At 39.4% G+C, this 21,375-nt stretch overlaps 1 protein-coding gene across 1 annotated transcript in view; it reads left to right on the plus strand.

The window, feature by feature from the left end:
• Window positions 1–20,496, plus strand: part of dntt (deoxynucleotidyltransferase, terminal) — a 251,070-nt gene extending 230,574 nt beyond the window's left edge. Inside the window, exon 11 of the mRNA XM_073027511.1 lies at window positions 19,676–20,496. Within this exon, the coding sequence (XP_072883612.1) occupies window positions 19,676–19,762 (87 nt within the window). The 3' untranslated portion in view covers window positions 19,763–20,496. The remainder of the gene's footprint in view (window positions 1–19,675) is intronic.
• The last annotated feature ends 879 nt before the right edge of the window (window positions 20,497–21,375 follow it).

Genomic DNA, 21,375 nt, shown 5'->3' on the forward strand with positions numbered 1-21,375 from the left:
TCAATCATATTTTGTTACATATTTTCATGACCTGGGAGTGTAAATTTGACTTCATTTCTGGTGTGAATCAGAAGGTCATAGTAAAAGTAACTCTACACTAGATTTCACAGTGCACAAGAACAAGTTAAATGTGTATAATTAATATCAGAGCAGGTACATGTCCATGATGCTATATAAATGGAAAAGTCATGTCAGGAAGTTCCTTGGACCTATCATTGGATGTATTTCATGCACATAAAGAAACTAAGGTTTAATGTGGTACTTGTTTCAATGTGTCTGGAAGCAACAATGCAGTTCTGTGTATCTCGTATTTATTTTTTTCTTAATATAACTTTGCAAATCTGAAAGTAGAATAAATTTCTAATATTGTACCAGAAAGATAGTAAAAATGTATTTAGTAGAGGGATGAGGACCCAAAAATACCAAGTACCTGAATTTCTTGCTTGTTTGCAGAAGGAACTCATTGATATCAGAATCTCCAATGTTCCAAAACACAGCAAAAATCACCTTGAGGCACAGACTACCCCACGATGGGAAAAGGAGCACTTGCTTGATCCTGACCTGCACCAGAATCATAGAATCAAAGCGTGGAAACACTAATTACTAATGCATAGAATTGTCTTTCATGTGAACATATGGGGGGAGATATCAAAAAGATATTCTTGAGCCAAGTTCCAAGACTTGGCAAGTGGTTGCCCAGATTTTGTGTACTAGTGCAGCATTATGGCTGGGGTATTAGGGATATGGCCATCCACACAAATCATTAAATTTGGGATATTTTCCAGATGTTCTAATCAACAGGAGAGGATTAAAAGTCCAGGGAATTTCATTTCACAATTCTACCACAGATGAAGACCAAGGTAAAATTTAACTGGTCCCGACTGAAGAAACATGTATTTATCTAAGGTAGATAGATAAAAACTATACTGATCCCAAAGGAAATTACAGTGTCTCAGTAGCATTACAAGTGCATTCTATTCCATTTATGTGGAAATGCTCATAAGTATCGATCACTGGGATTGGGTATAAAATAGGTGGGGAATCCACAAGAGACATTTTTTCATCTGGATCAATCTGAATTCTGGCAACAATTCAGGAATGCTGAATGTTTATTTATTTATGTATTTATTGAGATACACTGTGGAATAGGCCCTTCCGGCCCTTTGCGCCAAGTTGCTTAGCGATCCCCTAAATTAATCCTAGACTAATCACAGGACAGTTTACAATGACCAATTAACCTACCAACCGGCATATCATTGCACTGTGGGAGGAGACTGGAGCACCCGGAGGAAACCCACGCAGTGACAGGGAGAACGCACAAACTCCTTACAGGCAGCAGTGGGAATAGAACCCAGATCGCCACTACTGTAAAGCTTTGTGCTAACCAGTGTTGTTTGTCAAGTGTGATGTTTGAGTAAGTAAAAACATTTAATAGAAGTGGCAGCTCACTGCATTGATCTTCACCCATTTTCAACCCCATATGACAGCTATTTCACCAGAATTAAACAGTGCGGTCAATCCATCTCTCTTACCGATCCCCTCTCTCTGTTTTTGTGCCAAACAGCAAAAAACATCAAACACCCATTTTGCCCAATCTGCTTCCTGCAATTGTAACAGGACATTAAAAATGAGCTTCAATACTGCTGTGCTAGTAATACTTATTCAGGGCAGGACTTTGTGTGTGCCCCACTGGATTTCTGTCCATCAGCTTTTGTGAGAGGAATATTTAAAAAAAGGTCAAGGATAATCCCTGCATATTATCTCTCTGAGGAGCTGGAAACTGCATATCTTTGACTGTTTACTGTTTTCCAGAGCTGAATATTTGGCAACTTATGCAGAATTGTGAACATTTACGTTGGCACTTTCTGATGCCACTTAATAAATTTATTTTTTATTTTCCTAACGTATAACAGCGAATACACCTCAGAAATGCATCAACTTCAAGTGCTTTGGGGTCTATTGAGATTTTGAAAGGCTTTCTAACTCTGTAGTTATTCGGCATTCTGCCTATGTTTAGGGCCTGTCTTGACACGAGAGTTACCTTCAGTTCCTCTGCTGCACCCCCTCCGTCAACACCTCTCCAGAATTTGTTAGAAAGGAAGGAAGCCTTCACCACTACTGTTACCTCACATTTTCTCCAAGATATGCAAACGTTTACACAAGAAAAGATACTTCCTCAAGTTAACTGATAAAACCACTCTACTCCCCCTGTGAAATAAACAGTATTCCTTTAAGAACTCATGTCTTCTCCAGTTCTTTATTTTATCCAGCCTTCATTGTTATGTTGATAACTCACATGAAGAATTTGAAGTCACCTCAGGGACTTGACCTCAAAATTTTCACTAAATCTTCAAATTGAGAAAAGATGGCCCCAAATACAAAGAAACACAAATATTTTGAGCACCTGTACTTGGAATGTTTCTCAAAATGATACCTCTGCATCACCTAGTACAGAGGGAGTCTATCTACCTGACCATGAAGTTCAATGGCATGTCCAACATTAAGTTTCTTGTCATTAACATGCAGGATGATTCACTTGACCTGAAAACCACATTAACACTGTGGCCAAATCAACAGCTTCCAAGAGGGACTCTCTCCACATTTTCCCAAAGTCCTTCCATCATCGACAAGACACAAACCAGCTGAGAGATGGAATATTTCCACTTACGTGGATTAATGCAACCTAAGCAATGCTCAGGAATCACAATATGATTCAGAACAAACTGACTGTTTGATTGGCATGCCTACCCATTGCTAAACATTTAAGTTCCTCAGCACACATGTCACTGAGGATCTCACGTGGTCTGTACAAACTGACTGTGTGGTGAAAAAGGCACAATACCTCTCTCACCTCAGATGGTTGAAGAAGTTTGGTATGGGCCCTTAAATCCTAGGAACGATCTACAGGGGCACAATTGAGAGCATCCTGACTGGCTGCATCACTGCCTGATATAGGAACTGTACTTCCCTCAATCGCAGGACTCTGCAGAGAGTGGTGCGGACAGCCCAGTGCATCTGTAGATGTGAACTTCCCACTATTCAGGACTTTTACAAAGACAGGTGTGTAAGAAGGGCTCGAAGGATCATTGGGGACTCAAATCACCCCAACCACAAACTGTTCCAACTGCTACCATCTAGGAAACGGTACCACAGCATAAACGCCAGGGCCAACAGGCTCCGGGACAGCTTCTTCCACCAAGCCATCAGACTGATTAATTCATGCTGATACAATTATATTTCTATGTTATGTTGGCTGTTGTACATGCTATTTATTATAAATTACTATAAATTGCACATTGGACATTTAGACAGAGATGTAATATGAAGATTTTTACTTCTCATGTACATGAATGATGCAAGTAATAAAGTCAATTCAATTCATTAATTCAAATTTGCATCAGATTTCTTTATCACATGTACATCAAAACATACAATAAAATATGTCATTTGTGTTAATTATCAGTATTCCCACGGATGTCAAACACAAGAAGGTCTGACGATGCAGGAGATTCAAATCAACGCATACAAATGCTGGAGTAACTCAGTAGGCTAGGCGGTATCAATGGAAGAAAGTAAGCGGTCGAGGTTTCAGGACGAGACCCTTCATCAGGACTAATGAAGGAGCTCAGCCCAAAGCATCGATTGTTTACTTTTTCCCATCGATGCTGCCTGGCCTGCTGAGTTCCCCCAGCATTTGTGTGTGGTACACCCAAGGATGTATTGGGGGCAGCCATACATCCTGCCATCGACATTGCGTACCCACAGTGTTGAGCAGAACAACATAGAACACAAAAAAAAGAACACACCAAGCAACACAGCAAAGCAAGCCCCATTCCTCCCTCTCCCACCCACGCATAACCCCTGGAGAAGCTGTCTTTGGTCTCCAGCCTCCAGTGGACTTATGCATTTGCAGACATTGGGACTTTGACTTTCCCTGTGGACTTGCAGGGACTCAAGTCATTAAGGCTCCGGCCATTGAGCCTAGACTTCTGAACTTGCAATCCATCTGCAGGCTATGATCTGGTCTTCCAATCGGACTTTGGGCTTCACTCGCATTGTGTGTCCCGTTATTAAAATACTTTGCACTTCATATCAAGCCTTTTTCAACATCTCTCATTCTCACAACCCAAAACACTAAAATGGACAGAGGTAGCAAGCTCTGGAATTGTCGCACCTATAAGATCCTCTCCAAATCACACACTATCCACTTGAAAATGGTTCCTAGATCAGCTCTGAACCTAAATCCTAATTCTCCTTTTCTGATGATACTCACCAGACAGTTTCTAATGCTTCAAGAATGTGACTCCTCACAGTTATGTATATATAGCTAATTCCAGTAACACACTGCAGCATCAGAATAGAATTAGTTCTCAAATCTATAGAATTTGAATTTAAATTTAAATTTGAATTTGAATTTATTTAAATCTTGCATCCATCCCACAATGTGAGGGAGTAAAAATCTTTGCGTTATGACTCTGTCACAGTCTACAGATATATGAATTTGTAAGTCTTATGGCTTGTAGAAAGAAGCTGTCCTATAGCCTGTCGGTCCTGGCCTTAATGCTATGTTACCGTTTGCCAGATGGAAGCAGCTGAAACAGTTTACGGTTGGGATGACTGGTGTCCCCAGTGATCTTCTAGGCCTTCTTTACACACCTGCTGCTGTAAATGTCCTCAACGGAGGGAAGTTCACATCCACAGATGCGCTGGGCTGACTGTACCACTCTCTGCAGTGCCCAGCGATCAAGGTTGGTGCAGTTCCCATACCAGGCAGTGATACAGCCAGTCAGGATGCTCTCGATGGTGCCCCTGTAGAAGGTCTTGAAGATTTGGGGGTTCATGCTGAACTTCTTCAGTGGCCACTGGTGTTGTAGCGACGAGAAGGATAAGTGAACCACAGCTAACTCAAGAAAAATCAACACAACATCACCGTAAGACAATGTAACTAGTTGGAAAGTATCTAACTGAGCCTTCAAAATCCCTGAGCCAGAACCCCTGTAGTTATCATCACCTCCAGTCGTATCCTATCCATGTGAGGCACATAACTTGTGTTTGGCAGATGTATTCTCTTAACTATGTGGTGAAATCTTTGGCATCACAGAGACACAAGATTTGGCAAGTGCTGGAATCTGGAGCAAAAAGCATCTACTGAAGAAACTCAGTGGACTGAACACCAGTTGGGGGGGGGGGAAATATCTTTGACGTCCACATTCTTTATACAGCTAGAAAACCTGATAACTGCTTGTCACTGTTGGAGAGAATGATTTTAGCCCTCAACCATGCCTTTGCCAACCTCACAGGCCATCTTGGGGCATTTTCCTATGCAGATACAGGAAATGAAGTAGTTGTCTTTTCACCTCATCCATTCCTAACATGCAGGGAGACAAACTGCCTTTTTAAGTGAATCAGCAAATGATTTGAATTTCTTCCAGTCTTGATTACTGCATCTGGTGTTCACAAATAGAGAAAAAAATCACAAATTGGGTGATCTCCTTTGGAGCACATGCTGTCTGTTTGTAGAATGACACCGTGATTCCGATTTCCTGCTTCTGTAATTCTGCAAACCACTTTCACCACCCTCTCTCTCTTCCCATCTGGAAAATGGGCTCTCATAGCCAGGCTGCTATTTATAGGCTTCAGTTCAGTGGTTAACACCATCATACCCCAGAAAATAGTGGGGAAACTGTTCTCACTGGGTGTCAACACCGCCATCTGTAACTGTAATTTGAGCTTCTTAATGGAAAGGCCACAGCCAGACCTTGTGGGCAGCAACATCTTTAGTCTTGTCATGCTGAGCACTGGTGCTCCCCAAGGCTGTGTGCTCAGCCTGTGACTGTTCACACTGCTGACGCATGATTGCGTCACAGGATTCAGCTCAAACTGCGTCAAGTTTGCAGATGAGGCAACAGTGGTTGGTGCCATCAACAACAAAGATGAGTCGGAGTACAGAGAGGAAGTGGAATGGCTGGCAGACTGATCTGAGAAGAGCCTATGTCTGAACGTGGAGAAGACCAAGGAAATCATTGTGGACTTCAGGAAGGTGCAGATGAACCTTCCCCCTCTGTGAATACATGTCTCCTCTGGAGAGAGAGTTAAGTGCATCAGATTCCTGGGAGTTCACCTAACACCTCACCTGGTCCCTCAACGTTGCCTCACTGAATAAGAAGGCACAGCAGAGCCTCCACTTCCTAAGGAGATCGAGGCAAGTGTGACACCCCCCACCATCTTAACTGAATTTTACAAGAGCAGCATTGAGAGTGTTATGAGAAGCTACATCTCCATCTGATAAGGGAGTAGCTGAGCATTGGACCAGAAGTCCTGACAAAGGACTGTGAGAATGACAGAGAGGATCATTGGGGTTTCCTTACCATCCATCAGGGACATTTATCAGGAACGCCGCATACACAGATTATGAAGGATCCCATCCATCCATCCTGAATCCTCTTTGTCTTTCTACTATCAGGCAGGAGACTCCAATGCATAAAAACAAGAACATTCAGTGTGGGAAACAGTTTCTTCCCTCAGGCCATTAGGCTTTTGAACTCCCAGGTCAGATTGAAAAGGTACGGGTGTCGGAGCCAGAGGTGAGGCTTCTAATCTCTGCCCCATGAGTTCTCCTCAACTCTGCACTGAACTTCAGCTCATTACTCCGCGAGGTTTACTCATCTCTGCACCAAACTGTGGCTGTGGCCTGCGATTATCACAGTGTGGACTCACTTTCAAGTTCTGAATGCTATTTGCTCACTTTCATTGTTCACACATTTTTTTTTTGTCTCTGTACATTGGATGTATGATGGTCTTTTGTTTTAATGCGTTCTGTTGGGTTTCTTTATTTAGTAGCTACCTGTGAGAAGACGAATCTCAAAGTTCCATAAAGTACACATATTTTGGTAATACCTGCACTTTGACTTGACCCTGCCGCATCGCATTCAATGTGTCACCAGATAATCTGTTCTATACCTGACAATATTTAATTTAAGCACTTTACGCATTCACACTTTACAATTACACATTTGTGTGTAATTCATCTGTAGATTTCATCCTTACTTTTCTAGATACTGTGTGTTATGTACTGTATACTACTGAGCTTTACACCCTGGATCAGGGAAATATTGCCTCATTTGACAGTATTATTAAATGACAATAAACTTGACTATAGCTTTCTGAGCTGTTATAATGAGGCCTCATGCAAGCATCTTCCATTAGGACATCATTTGTATGATACTAATCATTAGACTCTAATTTTATGCTTATTCCATTTTATTCTCCCCACATTCCCATCAACTGCCCCGAGCTTCTGCCTTGCAGTAAAGGCAGTTTATAATGGCTGGTTAACTTACAAATGTGCACATCTCTAGGTCGTAGATTGAACTGGAGTACCAGGAAGAAAACAACACCAAAGTTCAAAAGTTCCAAGTATATTTATTATTAAACAATGTACTGTATACTACCTACAACCTTGAAATTTATCTTGAGATTCAGATTATAGGAGTACATGCCAACTCCATACAAATGACACCTGAGGTCAGGATTGAACCATGGTTACTGGAACTATGAAATGGCAGGTCATGGAAATCATAATATAAGGCAGGCCAAAAATATCTACAGAAATGTTGCCCTTCTGTGATTTCCTTCTGGTCTCTTAAGGAAGCAGTGAACTTCCATGGATTCATCGGGAGTTGGATTCTCTCTGTACTTTTTTCCTCATTACTCTAGATATAATCAGAGTGAATAAACTTGACAAACATTCAAAACACTCCTTCAGTAATGTAATATTTTAAGTACTGCAGAACACAGAAATATAGAGAAAATAATTAATAAAACGTAAGGAGATGTAAGCCTTTCAGTCAGTGACAAACACAGAAGTAAATTTGAAAAATGAACGTAGCTGGTGAAAAGTAAGACAGTTCAGATTTTGGAAATGCTGAGAGAGGGGTAATTTAGGGAGTAAACAATACTGGCAGCAAACTTCACAGGCACCCAGTGCACAATCTATTGTCCTTTATTTTAGAAATTGTACAGGGCTGTGTTCATTATTCATGATAATTTGAGTCCCGAAGAAGGGCCTTGGCCCAAAATGCTGACTGCATATTCATTTCCATAGATGCTGCCTGAACTGCTGAGTTCCTCCAGTATTTGTGAGTGTTGCTCTGGATTGCCAGCATTTGCAGAATTCCTCTTGTTTGTGGTAATTTTAATGCTTTTCTGTTTATAGTCTTGACAGAGTGAACGGATAGAAAGATATTTGTCCCCTTCCTCAGTTTCCCAGCAGATGTTAGGAATACAGTGTGACACCTGGCGAGTTGCAACTGATGTGAGTCCAAGTCATTATTAGTTTTGTGTCAGTGGATCAGTGTCTATGTCCGTGATGTGGTTGAGCTGATGTATCAACTTGACCATTTAACCCATTGAAATTGACATCTCCCAAGGGGTTTACCCTATAACAGACTCAGACATTGGATTTTAATTCTAAAGTGTTTGAAGACAAATGTTTGTAGAGTTTTGACATCAATTACCATATGAAGATATTCTGCCGTGTGAGGTTAGTATCTTCATTGCATACCTCATTCTATTGCTGAAATTTTTAAAAAATCCTTCTGACTGCACATTATGAAGCTGAGTTTAAAGATGACATTTTCAAAGTATTTGAGGTAGACAATGACTTGTGATGGTTTCATATCCATATGCAAGGCAACCTATCGCATACACAGAGTAAACAACATTGTTTGTTTCTTTGTCTAGTGCAAAATTAAAACTCTAAAGTAGTAAATGATTAATGTCAACAGGAAAGAAAAATTACTTATTCAGGAATTGTAGGTAATTACCTTCAAACCTTTTAGGAAATCTAGCACCTTTGAAATGGTGTTAGACAATGTCTGTTACGGGGAAATTATTACAAAATATTGACAATGAAATGGAAGGTTAAAGAACCATTTCTCATGGATTGTAGCACTGTAAGCCTATAGTATAACAGATTGGTGACTTCAGTAAGTGATTACAGCGAAGTGTAGAAAAATGCTAATGTATTTATTGGCAAAGTGTCAACTGGTACTTTCTCCTTTCTTATTAGAGTTATTGATCATAAATGACAATTTGACAAACAGGATGCACATGAAAACTGTGGATCAAATTTTCAGCTCTTTTTTGCTAAGCAGAGAAAATGATAATGTTTCAAGCTACTAATATAATTATCTCTAGCTCTGAGTCAAGAGATTATGACTTTGAGATGATGGTATGACTACATGTTGGAGCAAAGTGACAGGAAGAGAGACCTTGCTGCATTTATTAAAATTGATTGAAGGATAATGGGCTGAATTTTAATGTTTAGAAGTTTGGGAGACTTTGAGAAGGGTTAATATCCATGAAATTGACAACATCAGAAAGCTGATCCCAAATTGCTGACTTCCACAGTTAACTGTAGCAAATTGGGTTGCTTTCATGTAACCCATTGGGAGAGGGCGGATGTCAACTTTAATAGGTTAATTGATCAACTACGAAGAAAATTATCATGGTTTTGCAATTTAGGGGGTAGGTTCTTGGTCTGTTGAAGTTTTCCTGAAATTCACCTGTGCAGGAATGTGTGAAAACTGCAGCTATTAAGAAGGCATGCATCCATACATCCATTGAAAGGATTTGTTTGCATTTCTTGAAGTTATTTGATAATTTTGCAATTCTGGAGAATTGTATTAATAATCTTTGCAATAGAGCTCTGATATATCTAATCAAATCAAGCATTCTGGCATTATTTTGCATAGAACTCTGATGTGGCATGACTTGGATATCAGATGAAAACCAAGACGACCAACAATGTTAGCAGCAGCAAAACCACCAAGCAAGTGTATGAGACGCAGGAATCACTCCCAGTCTCACAGATCCACAGCAGACAAAAGAGCAGCAGTGAAATGTTGCTCTTTTGAAGCCTACAGGCAGAAGAAAAGTTCCTCTAAGTCAGGCAATATGTGTACAGCATGGGACGGCCTTACATTCGTCAGGCCTAAAAGTCTGATCAACTTTGTAAGGCATGACTTGCCTTGCACAAGGCCATGCTGATTGTACCTAAGCAGGCAATGCCTCCCTAAATGTGCATAAATGCCCTCAGTATCCTCCCCAGTAGCTTCCCTACCACTGACAAGAGGCTCACGTGATCGGAATTACCTGGATTATCCCTATTTTCTTTCTTGAACGACACAATATTTGCTGCACTCCAGCCCCCCTACCTATTACAGTAACAACCAATTCCAGCCCAATGAGCTTGTCCTGCCAAATTACACTACATGTGACCAACTAATCTACTAACCTGTTACGTCTTTGGAATGTGGGAAGAAACTGAAGCACCTGAGGAAACCTTCGCAGCCATGGGGAGTGTGTGCAAACTCCTTACAGACTGCGACAGGAATTGAACCTTTGTCGCTGGTGTTGCAAAGGCATTATGCTAATCATTATGCTATCATGCTGCCGCCAAGTGGCATTAAAGAGATTCCCAAAGCATTTTTATACCTGCATTAAAAACATAAGGGTAACTAATCAAAGATTAAGGTCATTGATGGACAAAGGAGGGAGTTAATGTCTGGAGCCTACGGAAGTGGGTGAGGTACTCAGTGAATATTTTCCATTGGTATTCACAAGGAGCAGTTCATGGAGGAGAGTGAGATCAGGGAGAGGTTTGCTAATACTCTAGGCCATGTTGAGATTGAAAAGGCAGAGACGTTAGATTATTGAAGAGCATTAGGGCTTGACGGGATCTATCCCAGACTATTGAAAGAGACCTGAGAGGAGATCACTTTGACAGGGATCCTTGTATCCTCTTTAGTCATAGACTAAATCACAGAGAACTGGATAATAGCCAATGTTGTTCCGCTTTTTAAGAAGAGCAATGGAGACAGACCAGGAACTTATAGGTTATCGAGTCTTACATCAGTGGTAGGGAAATTATTACAATAAGATTCTTAGGGATAAAAAATACTTGTGACTGGTAACGTGTAGACTTATTTGGGATAATCAGAATGGGGGAGGTCATGGCTTGCAAATCTGATTGAATTTTTTGAGGAGGTGAGAGTAGCTGATTGATAAGAGTAGGCCAATAGATGTATACACAGACAAGATTCTTCATGGAAGGCTGATGCAGAAGATTAAGGCAAATGCGACTTTGTGACTGGTTTCAAATTGGCTTGGCTTTAAAAGACAGAAGATAAGAGTGGAAAGGTATTATTCTGACTAGAGATCAGTGCTGAGACAGCGTTGACATTTGTGAAAAATATCGGTGAGCTGATTAGTAAGTTTACAGATGACACAAAAGTAGACAGAGTTGTGGATTTTGAGGAAGTTTATCAAAGGGTTCAGTAGGATATAGACCAGTTGATAGAACTTCTCCTCACAATCAGAATGAGGTTTTGTATCACCGGTTTATGTCGTGAAATTTGTTGTTGTGCAGCTGCAGTACATTGTAATACATAATAATAAAAACTGTGAATTACAGTAAGAAGTGTATGTATAGTGTATATATATATATAGACATATACGGTATACATATATATGAGTGTGTGTGTGTCTCTCTCTCTCTCTCTCTATATATATATATATATATATCTGGCACAACATTTTCATCCTTCAGCAGCAACCTCCCACCACTGCCCTCTCTCCATGGTCCAGTAAGCAGCAGGTTAGGGGCCGTCTTTTGCCAAACAACAATGTACAGGGGTTAGACTTGCAGGAACAATAGGAAAAGAGCACAGAGCCTCTTCGAGCAATTCTGAGGACGAGGGAGAGAAAAGTGATACGATCAATACACCAACAGCAGTGCATTGGCTAGGATACCCGGGTTGGACTCATTAACCCGAAGGCTAAATATCACAGCTATTGGTAATATGACATGAAAATAGAAAAAATGCTGGGAATACTCAGCAGGATTAGTTGCACCTTTGGAAATATGTGACTTTCTGTGTTAATGACTTGAAAAGTCAGTGAAAATCAGTAATGAAACAGGTTTTAAGTTGTAGAGGAAGTCGGGAGGAGCAATAAGAGCAAAAGGGAAATGTTGTGTTAGGGGAAAACCTGGAAATAATGTATGAAGAAGGATGGTGAAGGTCCTGTAAATCTGGAAGTGGTGTACGTAGTATAGGATGAATGAAATCTTAATGACCAGAAAAGGAGAATAAGAGAAACCTGAAACATTTGAGATAGAAGTTAGAATGACTGATTACCTGAAATCATTGCGTTCAGTGTTAAGCCCTGAAAGCTGTAATGTGTCAAGTCCAAAGGTAGAATGTCCATTGAGGTTATGAGGCAGAGTTTTAGGATTAAATTCAAGATGTAGCTGAGTGGTTGTGGCCGGCAAACAGATGAGAATAAGAGCATGTGTATAGACAGAAACAATTGTGCATGTTTCTGCAAGCTAGAGTGAGCAGTGAGATCCTAGACTGGGACTTAGGGGGATAAGTTGAGTGGGTTGGGACAAGAAGACAGTTCAAGCATAAAATTAAAACTCATTCTAGGTTTGAACCAACCACATCCATCTAACTCTGATCCCAAATGAAGGATTTTGATTTACTTTGCTAACCAAACTGCTCAAATCATTCCAGAGTGGGATTGAGAAACCAGGCTCTAAACAAAAAACTGTAAGTTGTGTACTAATGTGTAAAGAATCGGCCTGGTGCACTCTAAGCAGCATCTGTCAGTTTAGATGGGTCCCATTCAGCTGAGATCAGGTTTGCAGGCTTTAGTCGGGGTGAATGTAGGTGAATGTGTCAATGCTTTTGCCTTTCTTGCTGTGTCTAATCCATTAAAGCTCACTCAGTATTGAATCAACAAAGTGGCCTACTAAGCTCCTGTTGCTGTCTTTATGAGAAACTTCCAGCCACATCTTAGTTATTTTACTGTCAGTGGGATAACCTCCTCCGTGAGGGCCTTTGCAGCCCACATATCTAAAAGGCACCGCTAAAATATAATAGCTTTGTCACACCGTATTCACCCAGCCAATTTGTTGAATCAGGTGCTCATGATTCAAAATCCATTAAATTGCATACATGGAGATTCTCTGCCTATGCTAATTTACCAGGAAACAAAGAAATAATATACTAAGTTTTAGGCTGGTTTAAAAGCCATTGGTAGATATACTTCAGAATCAGAACCAGGTTTCATAGCATTGACATGACATGTAATTAGTTGTTTTGTGGCAACTGTACAGTACTATATGTAAAAAACTATAAAATTACAGTAATAAATATATTAAAAATAAATTAAATAGGTAGTGCAAAAAGGGAGCAAAAGTAGTGAGGTGGTGTTCATGAGTTGGTTCATTGTCTGATGGTGGAGGCAAAGAAGCAGTTCTTGAAACATTGACTGTGTGTCCTCAGGCTCCTGCCTCCTGTCGGATAGTAGTAATAAGACAAGAGCACGTCCTGAGTGATGGGGTCCTTAATGATGGATGCTGACTTTTTGAAGCATTGCCTTTTGAAAGTGCCCTCAATGCTGGGAAGGCTAGTGCTCACATTGGAGCTGGCTGAGTTTGCAATGCTGGGCAGCTTGTTCCAGTCCTGTGCAGGACATACCAGAAAGTGATGCAACCAGTCAGAATACTCTCCATGGTACATCTGCAGAAATGTGTTAGTCTTTATGACGTTCCAAATCTCCTTAAACTCCTAATGAAATATAGCGGCAGTTGTGCCTTCTTTGTAATTGATTTGATATGTTGGGTCCAGGACAGATCTTCAGATCTTCATGTTAACACCCAGGAACTTGAAACTGCTCACCCTTTCCATGGCTGACCACTCGATGAGGACTGGTGTGAGTTCCCTCGACTTCCTCTTCCTGAAGTTCCTGAAGAATCAATTGCATGGTCTTACTGATGTTGAGTGCAAGGTTGTTGTTGCAACACCACTTAACCGGCAGATCTATTTCACTCTGGTATGCCTCCTGATCACTATCTGATATTCTCCCAACAACAGTTGCATTATTCGCAAATTTATCGATTTTTCTTTATAGATTGATGCTTTTCAACATGCTAGACAATGCTAATGGATACCTCCATTCCTGTTTTTTTGCTATATATTTTTAGATTCCTGCTGCACCAAACTGGAAGAATGAAGAAGTTTCTCCCTAGTGAGAAAAAAAGACGATCTTTCATTATCTCTCTTCATCGAAGAATTAAAATTCCTGCAGCTTTCTTTCATTAAGTCTTTTGTTTTTCATCAGTATACTCTGAGGAAGTGGTGCTATAAAAGAATTATATGCATCAGTGTAGAGAATAAAACAGGGTTCCATATAAACTTCATGGATCTCTTTTGGATCAGGGCAACATAGGGAATATGAGTTGACTTTGCACATTATTAGTGATAAAATCTGTAGTTCAATACATTCAGCAATCTTAAAACTTATTGTACTGCTTGGGAAACTATAAAATTATTCCACAGTAGGGACGAACTCATAATCTATGTGTGACACATTAGCAAATTATTAAGATCTTGTTGACTTTTGGAATTAAGTCCAAATGCAATAGAATAGCATGGAGCATATTACTTACTCGTACATAAGGAGAATATTCCATTTAAATAGCGATAGCTGGCAAGATACATTGACTATCAGTGTGCTTTCTCATGTAATGTTGAAATGCAGTCTTGCTCTGTAATTCATTATTTGGTAAATTCTGGATTCTGCACTGCCATCTGGCAAGTGCCAAGCACAAGCAAAGATCTTCCCCAAGGGATCGGGGGGAAATTAGAAGGTGAATCACCTCTAGTGTTGCTCTTGCACTACCTGTTAACCAGTTAATTGGTGCCAGAAATTTGGCAAACTGCCCACCTGTCTTTGCCTACAGAGTAGGAAGACAGAGTATGAGACGAAATGCAGTTAGTGTGAGTAAAATATTTTATTCTTACGTGTATTTATATGAAAGCTACGGTGGGTACTTTGATCCATAACGAGTAAATAATGTGACTTGTGTGTGGTGCCTTTTCCCTACTGATGGATGAAGGAAGTCATGAAATAAAAACAATGGCGGCTGGAGCTCAGCAGCGGAGTGAGCAGTAGGAACACATTTGTCATTTTGTGAATTAACACCAAATGCATGGAAAAGCTGAGTTCAGTGGCACATTCATTTATAACCTGATCTATGTATATAACATCAGGTTTTAAATGAATATAAAGACCCATCTCTCTCAATCTGCCTTCTAAACTGTAATTTAGCAAAACATCCCTCCTCCAAGTTACTCAACAGGGATAAAAACTGTCTGTGCACGTTCTCACATTTCCACCTGTCCATTCACCCATACTGTTATACAGAATCGCACCTCTCCTCATGGTCATCTTCAACAACCTTTCTGCAAAGGGATTCTTCTGCATATCTCCAGCACAGAGTTTAATTAACTGTGAACTTTTACCTTTTCTCACTTGCCTATCACTTCCCCCTTGATCACTTCCTCCCTCTCTTTCTCCTATGGCCAATCTTTTCTCCTATCATATTCCTTCTTCTCCAGCCCTTGACCGTCCTCTCCCATCTGGTTTCACCTATTACCTTCTAGCTAGCCTCCTTCCCCTTCCCCCATCATTTTATTCTGGCATCTTCTCCCTTCCTTATCAGTCCTGAAGAAGGGTCTCAGCCTAAAACATCAACTGTTTATTAATTTCCAGAGATGCTGCCTGACCTGCTGAGTTCCTCCAGTATTTTGTCTGTGTTGCTTTAGAGTTCCAGCATCTGCAGACTCTCTTGTGTTTATGAGTTGCTTTAATTATTTAATGGCAATGAAGGCAGAGATCGAGATCAAATCTAGCAGATTTTTTGTTTGTAAACTCACATTGATGTTTTTTTTAAATGGGTTGGAATTAAATCAGTTATTATAACTTGTCCCTAGTGTGTGGGTGAATTTAGAGGGGTTTGGGAGGATGTTCAGACATTAAAATGGTTTCAATTTTCATTGGTGTAAAAGGGTGCTTGATGGTGGGAAAAATCTCGTTCGGCTCAATGGTTTGTTTCCATACAATATCACTCTATGGCTCTATTTGAAATTACAGAGAAAAATGTATTTGACCTGTTGAGGCAATTAACATAACCAACTAGGAATTTCCTGATGTTCTTTCAACAATGGAACAGATGAACATTTTGAGATGGAAAAGGATAGAAGGATTATGATATAGAATGACGTTGCCCCTCTTGTTTCAGATGTACTACAGTTTATGTTTCCTGTTTGTCTATAGCACTGCTATGCGTGGCCAATGCTAATTCAGCTGTTGACAAGGTACTCATCACAGCATGGGGCTTCTACCATGAGCAGTTAAAGAAAAGCAGCTGTATGTTTATTGGGACTCAAACTGACACTTGGAGAAAGGAAGCACATGGGAGAGAAGCGGCTCCAGGACTTTCCAAGATCCTTAATGTTTTGTTAACTTATTTCTTAACATGTCATTCCACTTGCAATGCTTTATGAAATAAACACCTGGGATCTTACGTTCTTGCATCTTTTTAGTAAAATGCTGTTTAGCCTGTATTACCTTTTCCTGCCCTTTCTGCAAAAAGATCATACCTTGTTCCTCTGTATTTCATTTCATCTGCCGCTTGTCTGCCCAGCTTGCCAGTTTACTGTTTGCAATGACTATCCTTCCTACAGGTTTCCATGTCTTCAAGATTGGTGCCTTGTTCTAATTTTGAAATGTGATGTTTTTTTTGGACTTACTGCAAAAGACTCTTTACTGTCGTTTATGAGTCAAAACAGGTGCATGGCAATTGGAATTGCAATCAGTTTATTCTTGTCACATGTACCAGGATACAGTGAAATACCTGCCTTGCATAATGTTCATACTGATCAAATCATTACTCAGTGCATTGAAGTTGAACAAAATGAAACAATAACATTGCAGAATAAAGTGAAACAGCTATGGAAAAAGTGCAGTGCAGGGTAAACAATAAGGTACAAGATCATAATGAGGTAAATTGTGAGGTTAGGAGTCCATCTTACATACTAGGGAATCATTAGTAGTCAGGTTAAAAGCTGCTTTCGACTTGGTGGTACAGTTTTCGGTCTTCTCTATCTTCTGCTCAATGGAAGAGGGGTAAAGAGAGAAGGTCCAATGTGGGTCTTAAATTAGGCTGGTTGCTTTGCTGAGGCAGTGAGAAATATAGACAGAGTCCATAGAGGGGAGGTTGGTTTCTACGATGTGCTAAGCTGCGTCCACAGCTCTCTGCAGTCTCTTGTGTTTATAGGCAGAGGAGTTTCCATAGCAAGCTATTATGCAATCAGGCAGGTTGCCCTCTCTGGTGCAGTGATAAAAATTCATAAGGGCTGGCATGGACACACCAAAGTTCTCTAGCCCCCTGAGGAAGCAGAGGTGTTGGTGAGCTGTGGCATCTATGTGGTTGGACCAGTGCCGGCTATTGGTAATGTTAACTCCTAGGAACTGAAGCGCTCAACCCCCTCAACCTCAATGCCATTGATGTAGACAAGAGCAAGTGTACTGCTCCTCTTTCTGAGCCAGTGACCAGCTCTCTTGTTTTGCTGACATTGAGGAAAGGTTGCTGTCAGAAAATCTCGTTACTAAGATCCCTATCTACTTCCTGTACTCTGATTCATTGCTATTTGAGATACAGCCCACTAAGGTGGTATCATCTACAAACTCGTAAATGGAGTTAGAGCAGAAACCTGGCCACACAATCATGACCGTAGATCAAATGGGCTAAGGATACAACCTTGTGGAGCAACAACATTTAGAAAAATTGAAGTGTTATGTTGTTGTCTGTCCTTACTGATTGTTGTCAGTTGGTTAGAAGTCAAGAATCCAGGGGCAGAGGGAGGCATTGACTCTCAGAATCCAGAGTTAAGTGATGAGTTTGCCTGGAATTATATTGAAGGCAGCACTGTAATCAATAAACAGTAATATGACTTCAGTCCCCTTACTGTCCAGATGCTTCAGAGATGAGTGTAGGGTCAGGGAGATATCATCTTCTGTAGACCTACTTTGGCAGCGGGCAAATTGCAGTGGGTTGAGGTTGATAGAAGCCAGGTGGGTTTAACAACAAGCCTGTAGTTTCATAGTCAGCCATTACTGAGACTAGAATCTTATTAAAGTTTTCTTTATATAAAACAACTTCCAATTTCCCATCTGCTATATCAAGTTCGTTAATCTGGGCCTCTGATGACCATCACAGTAATATAACCACCTTGCTACACATATCAGAATTTCATTTTTGACTCAGTTTACATGCATTGTCAATGCATTCATGTAAGATTAAATCTCAAAGTAAAAATCTTGGAATCTGAAGTAAATTAACAAGGGTTTGAAATACACAGCGCTTGAAAAGAAAAATTAATATTAAGGACTCTTTGGTTTACAACAAGAACAATCAGTTTGTGAATGACAGATATCCTAAAAATCCCTGAATGTGAATGAGAATAGAAATCTTGTTTCCAAATTGAAGGAACTGGACATTAATGTAGGCTGCAACTTTAGTTTGGTTACTCAATTATAAAGAAGGCAAAACTATTATCAGAGTTTGTCTTTATGATCAAAAGAACAATTATATTTATCAAGCTCCTTTCCTTTAAATTTTATTTAAGCCATATTTTGTCATACAAGCTTGTATTCAAGTTTCTAATTGAGACAAGCTGCCCAAAGTCATTTTGCAAATTTCTCATTCTGAAGCAATTTCAAGATCAGATTTTGTTTTGATTCAAGAGCTTGCAGCATTGCCAATCAGAATAACATTGTACTTTATATGCAATGATTTATTGGTTAGATGACCACTGCAATATTGAAATGGAGGTTTTGACAACATAACAGATGGTGTAGAGGAATCAAAATCCTGCAGTACTGTACTTTAATAATTACATATAATTCCACAGTTTTTAACCACATAGAACTAGTTATTTTCTGTAACCAGATTGTATTTTTTTGTGTGTGTGGCAAGGTGATATTCAGAGATGATTCCATATTTTGTGTAGAATAAATATCAAGAATGATGACAGGAGTCATTTTGCTGAATTCATGTCAGTGCTATTATAACACGAGCAAGTGGGTGTTGATGGATTACATGATTGGTAATAGGATGTTGCCTGTTGTTTGCACTGATATGTTTGGCTCTTCACTCTCTTATCTAAACTATTAAACAGTTTTGGATGTTTCACATATATAAACACAATAGGGTAATTTTGCAAGTCTGCAATTGTGATAAGAAACTTCAACGCCAAACCGGCGTACAGGAAGTTTTCAGGGATGACTCCAAACATCAAAATTTGTGGGCCCATTGTGAATTTACAAATGTGCTTCTAGTGGACAAGGTAAAATATAAAAGGTCTGGACTCACAAATCACCATTTTCCGTATTAAAGCAGATCATAGTTGTTTTCACATAAAGTCTTATGTAAGTCATTAACATGAATTATTAGACACATGCCTGGAATTTCAACTTGGGTCAATAGTATTAGTCACGCTATTTAGCAGTGTCAACACATTGTATTTTGCCTCTGAAATTCATTTCATTGAAAGCACTGTAATGAATTTCAGAAGCAGACTGCAATGCGCTGGTGCAACTAAATAGAACATTTACCACTATTAACGTGATGTGTTTCTCGGCAAAACTATGTATTAACATGATCTGATTTTTGTGTGACTAGTATTAAATAAAGCATGACTTGAATTGTTAATACAACATGGATGTCCATTGATTAACTTCTTTTGTTTCTCTTTTACAGCAGGTATTTCTTAAAGCTAACACTGAGGAAGAAATCTTTGCTCACTTGGGCTTGGAATACCTTGAACCACAGGAAAGAAATGCTTAATCTCCAGAAGTAGGAAGCGCCTTTTCAATAAAACTCACTCAATACAATTTTGGCAGAGGAAAATTATCTTACTTTGTATAATTTGATTTCAAAGCCATTGGTTTATAAAAAGCTAATACAACAATAATTGTCAACCTTGAGTGTCTAAACTGTGCTCTCCAGTCTGGCAGCAGGATATGACAGACATAAATTGTAAATGAAACTACTTTGTAGAGAGCTACTCAGGAACCCAAGTAATGGAGACTTAGGATCATAGTAAACAAAGAGGGTGATTGATTTTTTTTTGTTGATTTGCTTATCAAAGAAAACTCTGGATCTCAGATGTAAAGATAATGACCCAGCATCCATGGCCTTTTGGAAGGGTGAATTCCACATTTCCTTTGGCCAACTTTCTTAAAAATGTGTTAAAGAATGATTTATTGCATTCACTAGGTTGCTTTTTTTTATTTTTTTCTCTGTGATTACATATCAGATACCATAACAGTTTTGGAAATTACACAATGTGCCGTTATATGTAGAATTCTGCAAATCCTTAATAAAGGTCTCATAACTCGGTTTAAACTATTTTTCTTGATATTATAATGTAAGAAATTATGAAACTAACAGCTTGCAGTAAAGCTCCGATCAATTCTAAATACATGGTCACAGTTTCTATAAATTTTACTGGAATAGATACATGAAGCATCTCTGTCGGGCATTGTAGCCAAAATAACAAGCATGTACAATTTTGTTAAGGTAAGAATCTGAAAAACTGATGCAAAAAAGAATATATCTGCAACTTACATTTTTTCTGTATTGTTATATTTCCTTGTGATTGTTTATTAAATATCATTATATTGATACACATTACATTGATATACAAGTTATTTGCTTTATAGATTGAACAGATTTCAGTGGCTTCAAATTCATCAAAACAGCAGAACTTCCTTAACTCAGTACCATTTGGGCTAGCACACTGACACAGCAATCTCCAGTAACTAGATTGGATTCTGACCCCGGGTTATGTCTTTGTACTGTTCGCATTTTCTCACTGTAACCATGTAGGCTATGCCAGGTGCTCCAACTTCCTCCCAAATCTCACACACATGCTTCTGTAAATTGTCTGTGAATGTGGACAGGGACTCGGGCAGGAGTTGATGGACCTGTGAGAGGGAATAGGTTACAAATAAATAAGCGGAGGAATGGGGTTGATCTGAATATCCCAAGAGCTAGCATAAACTCGATGGACTGAATAGCCTCCGTCTATCTTGTAAGAGGGTATGAAAAGTTTTGAGTTTTAAAATTATCTACATTTGAAAGAGCAAATAATAATATTGAGATGTACAGTATATTTTTGCAGTACTTGTTACCTAAAAACTAATTATTTGGCTGCATTGAAAATTATTTCATAGCAGTTAAAAATGATTAGAAGTTCTAAATGTAATGTAATCAAAGTCAAAGTCAAGTTTGTTGTCATATGCACAAGTACATGTATGCACAGGTGCAAGAAAAATGTTTAGTAACTGCTTTGCAGGCCCATAGCATCATATATTGTAATTGGAATTGTTTTATCATTGTTAAATGTACCAAAAGCTTGTTTTGCATACCAGAAATAAAGATCAATTAATTACATG

This window comes from Hemitrygon akajei, chromosome 23, assembly GCF_048418815.1.
Source record: "Hemitrygon akajei chromosome 23, sHemAka1.3, whole genome shotgun sequence".
NCBI classification, from domain to species: Eukaryota; Metazoa; Chordata; class Chondrichthyes; order Myliobatiformes; family Dasyatidae; genus Hemitrygon; species Hemitrygon akajei.